Consider the following 14,412-nt stretch of genomic DNA (forward strand, 5'->3'; position numbering starts at 1 on the left):
GTAATAGAGGTTTGTGTAATGATTCATAACATTTAAAATATTTTGTTTAAAAAATTTTAAACTAATTATGTGGCAAACTTAATATGTCTTACATGGAAATATTAAGGGATCACTTTTAATTTGAGTGTGCGAGAGTTCTTCATAGTGAACTATTTACAATATATAATTGATGCTGAATGTGTCTTTGCAAAATGCATATTTTGATTGCACTGTTGACACAGTCCGGTGATGGGGAAATCATAGAAAACCAATTGCAGATATCATTGGGTGTATTTAAAATTTTTGAGGAAATCATTTGTGGATTGTAACATGCCTTCGGTATCTTGTTTACTTCCTTTTCATTGTGCCAAGGTATGTCCCATTTTCTTATTTAGAGCACTTTTAAGTTTTTCATGGTATAAGTAAATGCATGTGTTGATACATTGCAATGAAGAAAATTATATGCACTTGAACTCTTAAAAGATGTACTTTTTCTTCATACTCTTATATTCTACTATCATAGTTTCCTGTTTGTTCATTAGCTACAAGGGTGGAAGTAAGTGTAAAGCTTTGTCAGCCTAGTCCAGTGCTCCTGCAGTCTGAGAGCATATTCTGGGAGTCGTCTAGTGCAGCATTTTGAAACTTTGTGATTAGGACACACATTTTTATATTGCAAACATATATATATATATAAAATTTTTACCCTTAAGATACTGAACTATTTAACTCTTATAATGCAGTGCATTGTTTTTCAGTTTTTTTCTTCTAGTGCTAGTTTTGACCTATTAATTTCACAACCCACTAAAGATTCGAAAGTTATCATTTATAAAATAGTACTCTAGGGACAGAATTAGGAATTCAGGTGCATTATTTTTGAGTTTTCCCTCCTAATGGCCCTTTTAAAATGTTTGTTTTGTGTCTAGAGAAAATATACTAGGAGGGCAAACATGATTGTCAAATGAGATTTGGTGTTTAAGATATATTTTTATCTGAGTTGGGTTGTCTATAAACTGTTGCTGTAGTGTAATAAGAACCGATGTATTTGAATACTCAAAGAAATTTTCCCTTTAGTAATTATAGTTCAATTAGAGTTAACCTATAAATTTAAACAAAACTCATAATCAAAAAACATGGATAAAAACACCCAAGGCATATTTTTCTATTCAGTTTGTTTTTGTACTTTTGTGGAGATAAATATTATGCTGAAGGTTTAAAATATTTTAATTGTATTAAAATGATTTGTCTTATCTGTTACTAACATTTGTCTTTGATTTTGGATCTGTGCTTTTGATATTGAATGGGGAAAGTTTTTTGTGCAAATATTTCACCAAATATTTTTGCAGGGACACTTAGTCGGTCTGGATGAACCAGCTTCGGGAGCTGGGCAAGAAGCTCTGCTTAAACGAGAGCAAGCAAAAATCATTCGATTCGAGAGACAAGCAGAAGAGTTCCTCAATGCAGTCTTTTGTAGAAAAGGTTGGTTCCAGTGAAGAATGACATTTAGCATCTGCTTGTCTTATCTTAGTCTCCTTAATTTCAATGTCATTTTAAAAAAGAATTACCTTTAAAAACATTTTTCTTTATAGTATATTTTATAATTCTCTATATTCCTTTGGTCAAGTTAAATTTGGAATAAGGTGAAGCAACCCCTCTCCCTCCTTTTTGCTCTGCAGTGATGGTGCCATGTAAGATTTAGTTAAATAATTCTTAAAATTGTTATGAAACTGTGAAAATTGTATGGTCTCAGTAGTTCTTTATTTTGTTAGACAAATTTTCTTACATAAATAGTCACTGTTGGGAGTTCCCTGGTGGCCTAGTGGTTAGGAATCCAGGCTTCCACTGCTGTGGCCCAGGTTCATTCCGTGATCAGGGAACTGAGATCCTGCAAGCCACACAGAGCAGCCAAAAAAAAAAAAAAAAGTCACTGTTTTAGCCACTGATAATCATAAAGCAAACTGCAAAATTTTAGTAATTCCTCACTGAAATTTCATTTGGAGAAAAAAAATACAAAACTTAATCTGAAAATTAGATTTGCAAACTTTTTTTCTCCTTGAATACAGCCTTGTTTTACTAAAAAAATTTAAATTATTAAAATTAGAGAAATTCTTTCTAAATGAATTTGTATTCCTTAGTTATGCCGTCCCTCTAGTTCCAAGATGGAGGTTACTATGATAGGCTCTAACGAAGTTTTTTACAAACTTCTGATAATGCTGAATATCCTTATTTCATCTTCAGCAGACTCAGTGATTCCACTTTCTTTAATATTTCTTCACATGTTCTAGTTTACACCTCTCATTCCTTTGGAAATTCCCTTCTTCTTTCCGAAGTTTGAGGGGTGATTTTTGCCTGTACACTAGTTAAAAGTCTGATAATGCAGATTCTAATCGGTTGGTTACACTTGGAGACCAGCTGAGCTTTTGGTTAATGTGATCAATATTTTCAAAAGGGAGTATGAGGTGAAGTGACATGAAATTAAGGAATACATAAGATTTTTGTTTCCAGAGGCACTTTTTTTTCTTCTTCCATCAGATCCCCAGGTAAAATTAAATCTTTTAGTACTTCTCACTTCTCTTTTAATATCCTCTAGTACGCTCTCACCTAAAGCTCCCAGCCAAGGCTTCCATGCTCACAATACCATTTCCATAAAGTACCCTGATTCCAAAATTATGTTCAAAATGTTAGTTTTATGAACTTTTGATTATTTTATTAAAGTAACTCACATTTAACGTATAAATGACTGATAGATCAGTTCTTTCAGTTTATTAACTAAATAAAATATTTTTCCAGCTTCTCTGCTACTCCTCTCCTTTAGGATGTTTACTGAGTCATGGGTCTAATGCTGCAGGAAAATGCATTATCTGAAAAGAGGAACTCCTCTTCCTAATTTACATGGAGGAAGCACTTGTCATCCAGTCTTTGCTTAGAGGGAGTTAATGAGGTTAATCACAAGCAGATAGATGAAGAGAAGTCTAACCTGCTTCTCTACTAGTCCCATCCCTTTGTCATGTAGGTATAACTTAGGTTAAAATTCTTGTAAATTTTCTTATTTAGAAATTTAGTTTGGGGCACATACCCTTTTGGAGAGGAATTCTTACCTTGGAATCAGTCTTGAGAGATGAGAATCCTCTGAAATTGTATGTAAAGTTAAGTTTGTATATTTGTCTGTCTACTGGCATATGATGCTCAGAAAAAGAACTATTGCTTTGCAGTTGGAAGTTTCCCCTTATGTATTAATATTGTTATTTTTAGATATTTTATTAATCCTCTTGGAAATGTCTCAAAGATGGGCATTAGTAGTCTTCAAATTAATACCAAAAATGTTAAGTATCCAGAGATATAACAGGCAGTTTAATCTGAGGAGAATATTTTGTTTTTAATAAATAATTCAGGTATTTGGATTTAGTCCTTTGTTTCCAAGTATTGCAAATTGTATGTTTTAAATAATGGAGTATAAACAGGTAATATATAGCTAGGTAGAAACATTAGATGCAAATAAAAGTAGGCTTTTGTGGTATGGACTCTATAAATAAATTCCAGTTTAAGAACAATAAACCTTATACAGCTGTCATAATCATTTCTTTTCAGCTTGCTTTGTCAGTTGTCTCAGAAAATTTGACACTTTCCTAAAAGTTAGGTTTACATTTTAAAAACATAACAGGTGGCTATGATGTAGCATTCACATGTTTTTCTGTAGTTTTAACTTTGACCTGATTTGTTGTTTTTATTTGACTCAATTGTGCATGTTCCCCTAAGCATGGCTAGGTTTATAGATATTGTGTTTTAAGTAAATGAAAGAATGAAATGTGTTCAAGAAACTTTCAAAAGACGTAGAAATTCAGATGGCAGAGATGTCATCAATTCGTAAACATGAATTGTTTCTTGATTATATTAGTTATTCAATAAAGAGGCAAAATATGCTGCAGGCATTTAAAGCTCAAAGGTAGCAATTTATGGTCTTTATCCTAAAATCTCTGACTCTTTACAAGTCTCTGTAATATTTATTAATCTAGTTAAACACAGACATCTCATAAATTACTTCATTTTGCTTCCTATTTGGAAGCTTTCTTTATTATATATTATCCAACTTTTCAGAGGATACAAAGATACAATAACATTAAAACATTAAATTATATACAGTCATTCAGAGGATTGTATGCTGTGCAAGAAAAAAATGGATCTTAAATAGAAAGAAATATTGATAAGAAAACCCAGTGGGTAGAGAGATTGAAAAAAGCACTGTATGGCTAAAAATGTTTATTAAAACATTTAAGGAACCATTGTCAGTGATTGTAGTAACTTCTGAACCTTACCTAGTTGAATACCTTTATCCTTAAACCATCTAGCATGCTCATAGTCTCTATTTATAGAGAGGAAACTTAAGGTTAAAAATCCTTCTTAATAGAACAGAAATGTTATTATTGGTAGAGCAAACCTCGTTAAACTCCAGAGAATTAAATAAATATTCTGACTTTATGACTATCTTCTGATCCTGAATATTGTCCTTCAGAAAAAAAATTGTTCTTGGGAGTCCTGTGTGATTTTAATGTGTTTGTTTTTTGTGGTGATTTTAGATATTAATAGCTATTAGTCGGTTTTGCTGACTAAATCAAAGTTCCTTACAGCTCCAAAATATTATAGGTAAAGTAATTGACCTTCTATGGTTAATCTTTAAAAGAGCAAGGAAACTCAGGTTTTCTGAGACCCATCTTCTAAAGCCTAGGAAGTGTGGGAAGGAAGTGTAAAGGTCACGGTGGAGCATTTTGATCAAGGGTCTGCCACTAGCCATCTGTACAGATCTGAAGAGGCCACTTACTCTTTAGATCACATTTGTCTCATTTATTGTTTTTTTTTAAGAACTATTTATTGATTGATTTGATTGATCCATTTATTACTCAACTAATATGAATGTATACTTTACACCAAGATTAGGTGCTGAGTATACAGGGGTAAACAAACATAATCTCTGCTTTTCTCAAAAAGCGTTTAGTCTCCCTGATAGCGTGTTAATGAGAGAGATGTGATGGTAATATATTTACACAAAGCATTTTCCATCTTATTTTACTTTCAAGGACTCTTCCAGTGCTGAAAGTTTTATGAGTTAATGAATTCATATGGTCTTTATTTTTAAATTAACATTGACTAGAAATTGATAATTTAGATGTTTGTTTTATTGCTTCCCTATCTATGGTGTTCAGTGGTTGGTAGAGTGTAAAGAACTTATGAAAAGTACATGGTCTTAGGCTTTTGAGATTTGGCATTTAAACTCAGCGCAGAGCATCTAAAAGTGTGGTCCCCTGACCAGCAGTATCTAGAAACTTGTTAGAAATGCCAGTTCCTGAGCTCACTCTAGAACTGCTAAATCAGTAACTCTGGAGATAGGACCCAGCAATCTGTTTTTACAGGCCCTCAAAGTGATTTTCATGAATATTAAAGTGTGACAACTATTGCCCTAGCCGATCATGAATCTTAATATTATCTCCTTTATAATCTTGATATGCCTTCAGACTTTTAGCAGAAAGTAAATTAAGCCTCATGAACTGAGCATTCCATTCTTCAATTATATAGGAAGCTATGGTTGAGGAAAGATCTAGGGGAAACCAGATGTAATCTATAGGTGGTAAACAGGGGAGTAATTATTTCATTTAAAAAGGGTTTTGGGATTTCTGTATCAGGTAAGTGATTCTTGCCCATAAGATATACTATTGGTTATCCCTTTATTTGACTTCATAATCGGGGGTGGGGGTGGTGTTTAGAAATAATTTTATTAAAATTTTATTTTTAAAAATCTGCAACTTTTATAAGCCTGGAGATTAAAAATATAACTCTAAGAGGGAATACTATTTTTAGGATATTGCATTTTAAGAAAAAAAATAAAATGAAATTTTGTTTGCTTGAAAGCTGTCTCTTTTTAGTACATTGTCCCACTTTAAAAGTAAATAAATCTTTGTTTACAGACAGTCCCTGGGTCTCCGACCCCAATATTCCCCTAGTGGCCCGTGAGATCATGCAGCGAATGATCCAACAATTTGCTGCTGAATATACCTCAAAAAATAGCTCTACTCAGGACCCCAGCCAGCCCAATAGCACAAAGAACCAAAGCCTGCTGAAAGCATCTCCAGTCACCACCTCTCCCACGGCTGCAACTACTCAGAACCCTGTGCTCAGCAAACTTCTCATGGCTGACCAAGACTCACCTCTGGACCTTACTGTCAGAAAGTCTCAGTCAGAACCTAGCGAACAAGGTATGGTTTGATGTCAAGATCTCCTCTGTCCAATTAGAATACTTTTAATTTGGGGAGAAAAAAAAGTATTGGCAAGTAGGGCACCAGAAGCAATAATAGGATAAACTAATGTGATTTTTAAATTATTCCTGACTCTGCAATGATAGAGAAGAAGTATAAATTGGCTACTTTACCCATCAGTAGTTTGTAGTCATGATTGATGTACCACCCAGAAAGTTCGGTGGTTACAGCTGTTACTTCATATTTGTAGAAGTAGTTCACACTTTCCCAAGCATTGTCATATCCATTGTTTTTAAAACCCCTTTGAAAAATTAACTTTCCCCCCTTTCCATCAATGTTTAGGATTATCACCTATCTGAGAAATAAATGTATCTTGTCAGATAGAAGTTATATTCTGCAGATGAGATCATGAGGCAAAAATATGTGTTATTTGCATTTAAAAAAAAGAAACTCATGAGGTTAGAAATATTGAGAAGACAGTAGACACACTCCAGGTTGTTATCTGTATTCAGTATTTTATAAATACACACACATACATACATATACTGTATTATAAACTAATTAGAGTATTTTCAAAAGGTAATCTGTTGGTGAGGATCCTAATTAAGTGAAGAGGTTAAGAGGGTGTCAGTTTTGCATAGCAGATATTTCTTGAGTCTTTGAAAAGTTACTCTCAAGTAAATTAAATATCCGTGTTGATTTGTGATCTCATTTTACCTTTAATTTCACAAAGATGAAGTGAGCATTTCAACTCTGCCACTGTTTGAACCACTACAAATTGTAAATTGGTGATATCTGTAGTACTGAGATTTTATTGCCATAGAAATCTCATAAAAGTGTGGATTTATTGGTGAGAAATACATGTTTATTTTGCAAAGTAAATAAGTTTAATTCTTCTAAGAACCTCTTTGAAAGAACTTTATTTTGCTTATTTTAAGTTGTTTATGAAGGAATGACAGACACTTAATGGACTGGCTTTAGTTGCTTATCAAAGGATATTTTTCTAAATAGCTTTCCTTTGCCTTCTTTCTCTTTGTGTGTAGTGAGCAGCAATCAAAATCTCTGAAGTTCTGAGAGATTTCCTAGCAGGAGGCCTTCTAGACCTCCTAGTTGTACCTTTGGTTACCGTGTTTGTAAAGTTGTTCTTTTCTATTTTATTGAGGATTGTTTTCTTTACCACAGATTGGTAACTTTCATTAAAAATCTGTTTGCTCTAAATATTGCATTACAAGCTTCAGGTTTACAATAGAATGACAGCGTAGAGGTTGTATCTAAAGTATTAATAATGGAGATTAACAATACAAAAATACAAATTGGTCTAACTTCTTAAGGTTAGTGTTATGCTTGAGAGGTATGTTGTGTTGACAGCATGCTCTTACCAAGAGAAATTTGAACTAGATGATAGGATTATAGTACATAAACCTTAAATGAAACAAAATTTTTAAAAGTATATCTCCTAATGAATTTTAATGTGTTTTCAACTTAAATCACAATATTTTCAGTGGTAGATTTAAAATATGTTGCCTATAATATGATTAGACAGACTAAAAATAGTACTATCTTTGGTTGGAAATATTTTAAGCAGTGTTGCTTGTTAGGTATCTAATTGGGTTAGATGGCTAATGGGATACTTGGTTCTATAAGATTACGTTTTTAGAAATATTAGTGACTCTAAAGGACAACACTTACTGTGTATGAGTTGTGGGCTTCTTTTGGTTTATAAACTCAGTTGCATATTTATTTCTAACTGCCTGAAATAGGGAGTTACAGTGTCCTCAGATATAAGTCCCAAGTGGGTTCTATATTGGGGTGATTTTTAACATAACTAGATAGCAGGCATCTCTGCAGGCCAACTGAAAATCAGAGGCATTGAGTATTATCTTTCTTCTCTGTTAATTTTGGACAGAATGGCAGCTTTAAAAGTTATTCAGACTATGAGTTTTCTTTTCTAGACATGTCTATGAGGGTAAAAAAGTCTTTGGGGGAGAATAAAGTCTTCTAATTTTATGTTCTAATAACATGAATTTGTGATTTGGTCTAGCATCAGTAAAAGAAAAAAATGGTTATCCCCCGAGGCTCCCATCAGTATCAAGACTGTTTCATTCTTCTTTCTTTCCTTAAACTTTGCTCATCAATTTATAATAGCTTATTCATCGAAAAACCTTGCCTTTATTAAATATCAGCAAGTAAATTTTGAATCTCTGCTGATTTTTCCCAAAAGATTGACTCCAAATACACAAGTTTTGCAGATGTGTCCGAAGAGGATACATGCAAATTATAAACAGTTAACAACTGGTTCATCTTACATATTATTTTGTACAGTTATATATGTTTACGATAACCATATAAACTTGTTTTTAAAATGACTTTTGTATTTAAATTTTTCCAAATCTAACTTTTATATACTCCTGGTGTTTCAGGTAGACTTAGCTCTTGAGAAATTTGGTTTTATAATTCATATGACATTGTGGCATTAAACTCATATACTTTGATCAAGGTAAATTTAGAAAATGATGTCTCATAATTCCATGGCAGAACCTCATACTGTGTATACTGCTATTTCTAATATCTCACTATATCTTAACATCTTTAGTGTTAATGCTTTACCTTTTCTTTTGCCCTATTAATGAAATATTTAACCCTTGGATATATGAGATATAACAAACTTTGCTAAGTTTATGTCACTTCAGGAGGAAAAATATCCTGATTCTATTAGTAAATTGGTTTTGTAACTCAAAATATATGGCTAGTTTTATCTGTTTAGTTGACTAAGCCTACTGCTTTGACATTTTTAGCCTATTCAGTTCTTATTTGCTCCCAGTTTTTAATATCCTCAGGTGTTTCTTTGTATCTCTACAGACGGTGTACTTGATCTATCCACTAAGAAAAGTCCATGTGCTGGCAGCACTTCCCTGAGCCATTCTCCAGGTTGCTCCAGTACTCAAGGGAACGGGTAAGGGAAAATATTTGTGGCCTTCCACAGTTTTATAGGGGACAGTTTATCAAAGATTGATGCCAATCTCCCCTGTATGTTTTAAAACTTGATCCTTTAGAATAACACTGTTACAGGTGAGCCTTTAGTAAAATTACTTTTAGTCTATCAATCAAGTAAAAGCACAATCTGAAATCTAGAATTGGCAAATATAGGTCAATTTTGCCAGTTTAGTACAAATAGTAAATAATCAGGAATATGGCAAGAATGTCTTTGGACTTTTTGTTGTTGAGTGTTTGGGAGTGTGAAACCCAACCTAAGTAATTCCAGAGTTCACATGTGAAGGCAGTATTCTGTGTGCTGAGGTTGTTGAATGAAAATTGGGCTCCAATATTTAACTTGGTATCTCTAATGATTGGAGTATGGGGGCTGTTCGTTTTTTTCTGGTTTGGTTTGGTTTGGTTTGGTTTGGTTTGTTGATTTGAACTGCAGTTTTAATTCTGTGTGGCAGTTCAGAAAATAATTGTGTGTATTTTTTGTTTTTAATTAGGTAAGACCGGTTGTAGATATTGATAGATAACCATCTTAGGCTGCCAAGACATTATTACATGCTCAGTTTTGATAGCGATTAGCAGACTAAAGTGAATTTTCTGACCACCTAGTTTTATGATGTAAGAATTGTCTAATTCTCCCTGTGTGTGTACATAGTAGCTATTTTAAATGGGCAGGTATTAATGAAGATGCTTAGATGCCATATTGGGAAGGCATTTCCATAAAACTGTGTTGTGACCAAAAATAAGCTTCATCTAAATATGAAACATAACTTTGGTAAGTTAGTTAATATTTAGGTTTATTTAACTTTTAGAATAGCAACATGGGGAAGACGTTTAGATACCAAAGGAGTAAGCAGACGCTAAATGGACTAACCTTTTTCAACTTATTCTTAATTACCTTCAAATTGAAGGATTCCTTTACTGACTTCTGAAATGCTCCCTTTATTTTCTCTAAAATTTCATCATCTTCCTTTTTCTCTCCTTTATTCAGTCTAAAAATAACATTAATTTAATCCATTTTGCATAGTTTACTAACCATTTTTTCTTAAGCCCTTTTTTTTCACTGTAGTTCATACTAAATATAGATCTAAGTCATCATGGTCCCAAATCATTTGGTTCCATTTATATGTCAAAAAACTTGAGTTATGTAATTAAGGACACACGTAAGAGAAGCCTAAGTGCTGTTTGCATAAATGCATCCCTTGCTTAAGATTCACTTTAAACTTGGCCACCAGGTCTATGTATTATATTGTTGAAATTGCTGTGTTTGTCCCTCTGCATGGAAAGTAAATGTTTTGATTGTGGTAGTGTTTTCTGGAAGACAAAAGCACCGGCAGTACTGGCCATCTTTTAGCTGAATTGTTATATGTTATTTACTGGTAACGTCAGAGTCCCTGTAGACTTTTGGAGAATATAGCTGGTTTACCATTATTTCTGCAAAGTTCCACTTTTGTGCCTAGTTAATGTAATTATTCCCCTTAGGCATACTTTACCAGTTGCCAGTTTTATCATTGATAATCTTTCTCTATTGTAAAAATGAAAGCCTTATGAATTAACTTTGTGTAAGTAGTTGATTTTTTTAAACATTATTTGAAAGCTGTCCACTTAAAATTTTAAAATTAATGTTTGGTATTTTAAGAAGAAGGGTTTTTTTTAACTAAAGAAAAATGCTAAAAAATTGTTTATATACCTCTGACAATAATTACTTTGAGTAGACTTTAAGGAGCAAAGTTTTGGGGGAAATAAAGGGTAGTTTCTTTAAAGCTTGGATTATTTCAAATGGAAAATCAGTGGTACTCATGTATCTGCAACTAATGGTGTTTTAAAATGAAGAAGTGTGGTAAGTTATAATTCGATGGGTATTTTGTTTTGTTTTGATTTGGGGTTTCCCCCCATGGGGCTGGTAGCCATGGTTTTTTTCCCAAGCAAAATAAGAAATGTCATTTGGAATTGTTTGATTTTTTGATAAGAACATCAACTTGTTTGTGGGATAAATGAGCAATTATCTGTGGGTTCCACCAATGTAACTTGTTCCAGTTTTATAGCTGGTTGTCATGAATGTTGAATTATGTTGCATTAAAATAAATTATTTGGCTTACTCTTTTATTACTGTACTTGTTTAGTGGTAACGTCACGTTGGTAACACAATTCTTTGTAGATCTACGGAGACTTGATGATTACTTTGTAATTAATAATTAAGGTGCTATTTTCAGACAGTTGCGCGAAACTTTTTCTCCGAATATTTGTGAACCCAACCAGAGACCAGCTGACAGGTTTAATTTTTCTTTGCCCAAAAGCTCTTGGTTTTTTTTCTTTTTGTTTTTTTGGTTTTTGTTTTTGTTTTTGTTTTTGTGAACAAGTTTAAAACTAACTGCCGAGACCATTTTTTTTAAATTTTAGAGAAAATAAATAAATAACACAAAGTGATGTTACCCAAGCAAGGCCTTCTAATAAAGGAGTGGTCCCCTCACCCATCCCTCCCTACCTGTGCAAGTCCTGCTCACATCAGTTTCCTTCCATCCAATTAGGCGACCTGGGAGACCCAGCCAGTACCGCCCAGACGGACTTCGGAGTGGTGATGGGGTACCTCCAAGAAGCTTACAGGATGGAACCAGGGAAGGTTTTGGACACTCCACATCACTCAAAGTTCCACTGGCTCGATCCCTGCAGATTAGTGAAGAACTACTGAGCAGAAACCAATTGTCCACAGCTGCCAGCCTTGGACCATCTGGATTACAGAATCATGGACAGCACTTAATATTATCCAGGGAAGCCTCTTGGGCAAAACCACATTATGAGTTCAACCTCAGCCGTATGAAGTTCAGGGGAAATGGTGCACTCAACAACATCAGTGACCTTCCTTTTCTTGCAGAAAACTCTGCCTTTCCAAAAATGGCACTTCAAGCAAAACAAGATGGGAAAAAGGATGTGAGCCATTCATCTCCTGTAGATTTAAAGATACCACAAGTTCGAGGAATGGATCTTTCTTGGGAAAATCGCACTGGTGATCAGTACAGCTATAGCTCTTTGGTAATGGGTTCACAAACGGAGAGCGCGCTTAGTAAAAAATTAAGGGCTATTCTTCCAAAACAAAATAGAAAAAGCATGTTAGATGCTGGACCCGATTCTTGGGGCTCAGATGCTGAGCAGTCTACCTCTGGACAGCCATATCCCACATCGGATCAAGAAGGAGATCCTGGCTCCAAGCAGCCTCGGAAGAAAAGAGGGCGTTACAGACAGTACAACAGTGAGATACTGGAGGAAGCAATCTCAGTGGTTATGAGTGGAAAAATGAGTGTTTCCAAAGCTCAGAGTATTTATGGGATTCCCCACAGTACACTGGAGTACAAAGTAAAGGAGAGGCTGGGCACTTTGAAAAACCCTCCAAAGAAAAAGATGAAGTTAATGAGGTCGGAGGGGCCAGATGTTTCTGTAAAGATTGAATTAGATCCCCAGGGAGAGGCAGCACAAAGTGCAAATGAATCAAAAAATGAGTAGGAATACTGTAGAGTGCCAATTACTGTACAAACTGGGTGAGCACTACTGCATTGTTCAGCTGTCATTGCTTGCACCTAACTTCATTTACTGTGACACTTGTTTCTTTGCAGATTTTGCATTGACTTGTGTGTACAGGGGTGAAAGGTGCATTCTGAATGTTGCATATTTTAAAATTTTCGTGTGCAGTATGGCTCGGGATATTGTTTGGCCTTTTGCATGTTTCTCTACAAAAGAGAATTGAGTTACCTCACAGAGAACAGATACATGGAAGTGGACTCCTTGCCTGTAGAGCCTGCATGCTTTTCTTTTTTTTTTCTTAAGTTATATTTGCCTTTATTTAAAAGAAAAGAAAAGAAAAGAAAAAAGCCCCCTTTTAGAGACCACCTCTGTTATATTGGGAGCTTTATTATTGCAAATTGGAAAGCCATCTTATGAAATTATTCACATTTTTTTCTTCTGAGATTCAACTAATTTAAGGGTTAAACTAAAGAAACTAAGAACAATGAACTTTTGAATTTAAGAAATTTGGCTATTCAATGATAAATAATTATTTGGGTCAATTAACATTTTATGATTTCCTTCTCACTATTAAGTTTACTTAACAAATTAGCAATCTATTTAGTGCTCACCCAGAGGGGGGAAGGAGGTGGAAAATGTGCACACACTACCTTCAAAAATGCTTCAATTACGTTGTAACACTACCTTTGCTGTTACTTCATTTGGGATTTTCTAAGGGTAGAATTTGGTCTCACCAACAAGTGAGGATATAGCCTTATCTCATGGAGGACGAGCTCCGTTCTTACTCAGGAGCAGTCAGGGTACATTACATAAAACAATAGAGGATGCCTCATTTTAGCAAATTAAGTTTCTTTGTATTCTTAAATCCTTTTACAGATTTGATCATGTGCTAACTAACAACTAAATGTCAGTTGCAGCAACTATTCTAAAATATTTAAGATCTGTTTATTGGGGGATGGGAGAAATAGGGGGAAATGTGTGTAATTATAATATTGCAAAAGTGGTATCTAGATTTTACAGCCTCAGTAATCTGCTCAAATATCCACATAAGTGAAGAATCCATGTTTGTGGTGAGAGAAAGAACACAACCCCAAGGTAACCTAAAATGATTTAGGTTGCATTTCAGTTCTGACAATAATTCAATCAGAAGTCAAGCTGCTTAGCAATTCTTTTTTTAACTAATTCAGATACTAGTACAAGGGGGCAGGGTTTTTTTTTAGTTTTATTTGTTGCTTTGAACTCTTTTTTTCTTTTTTTTGGCATCCTACATACTGTCCCCTTCTTAACTTTTTCTGATATTTAGCTGATTTTTATGGTTGTTTAGCACACAGTTCAGGACCTTTCAGATTGTGTTTTGTATAAGCACTCCTTAAAGAACACCTAAGGTTTTTTTTGAGATGGGCTTTTAAAATTACAGTGATACGGTTTGGAACATTTATTTCCTACAACTTTTTTGCAAGAATAACAGGTAAATAAAGCCCATGAAATTTAATTTTGCATTGTGACCAAATTAAAATTACTCTGTGCAAAACAAAATCCACCCCACATACACCCTATATTCTAATCTGCTGAGAAAGGTGGTCAGCCCCTTCTAAATGCTTAACCAAAAACAAACAAAAAAATCACTGGAGTTTTTGTGTAAAATAAAATCAAAACTTGGAGCGTTAAATTGAGGTTGATGATTTCTGAT

The 14,412-nt window shown here is 34.1% G+C and overlaps 1 protein-coding gene across 2 annotated transcripts in view; it reads left to right on the forward strand.

Moving 5' to 3' along the window:
- LCOR (ligand dependent nuclear receptor corepressor) overlaps positions 1 to 14,412 on the forward strand; it is a 126,085-nt gene that overhangs the window by 85,369 nt on the left and 26,304 nt on the right. Inside the window, exons 5-8 of one of the 2 annotated variants that reach the window (XM_060126578.1) lie at positions 1,323 to 1,455; positions 5,934 to 6,221; positions 9,081 to 9,174; positions 11,735 to 12,616. In XM_060126578.1, coding sequence (XP_059982561.1) covers positions 5,984 to 6,221; positions 9,081 to 9,174; positions 11,735 to 12,616 — 1,214 coding nt within the window. In that variant the 5' untranslated portion in view covers positions 1,323 to 1,455; positions 5,934 to 5,983. The remainder of the gene's footprint in view (positions 1 to 1,322; positions 1,456 to 5,933; positions 6,222 to 9,080; positions 9,175 to 11,734; positions 12,617 to 14,412) is intronic. The other variant, XM_060126577.1, reaches the window with a different exon arrangement.

This window comes from Lagenorhynchus albirostris, chromosome 16 (assembly GCF_949774975.1).
Source record: "Lagenorhynchus albirostris chromosome 16, mLagAlb1.1, whole genome shotgun sequence".
NCBI lineage: Eukaryota > Metazoa > Chordata > Mammalia > Artiodactyla > Delphinidae > Lagenorhynchus > Lagenorhynchus albirostris.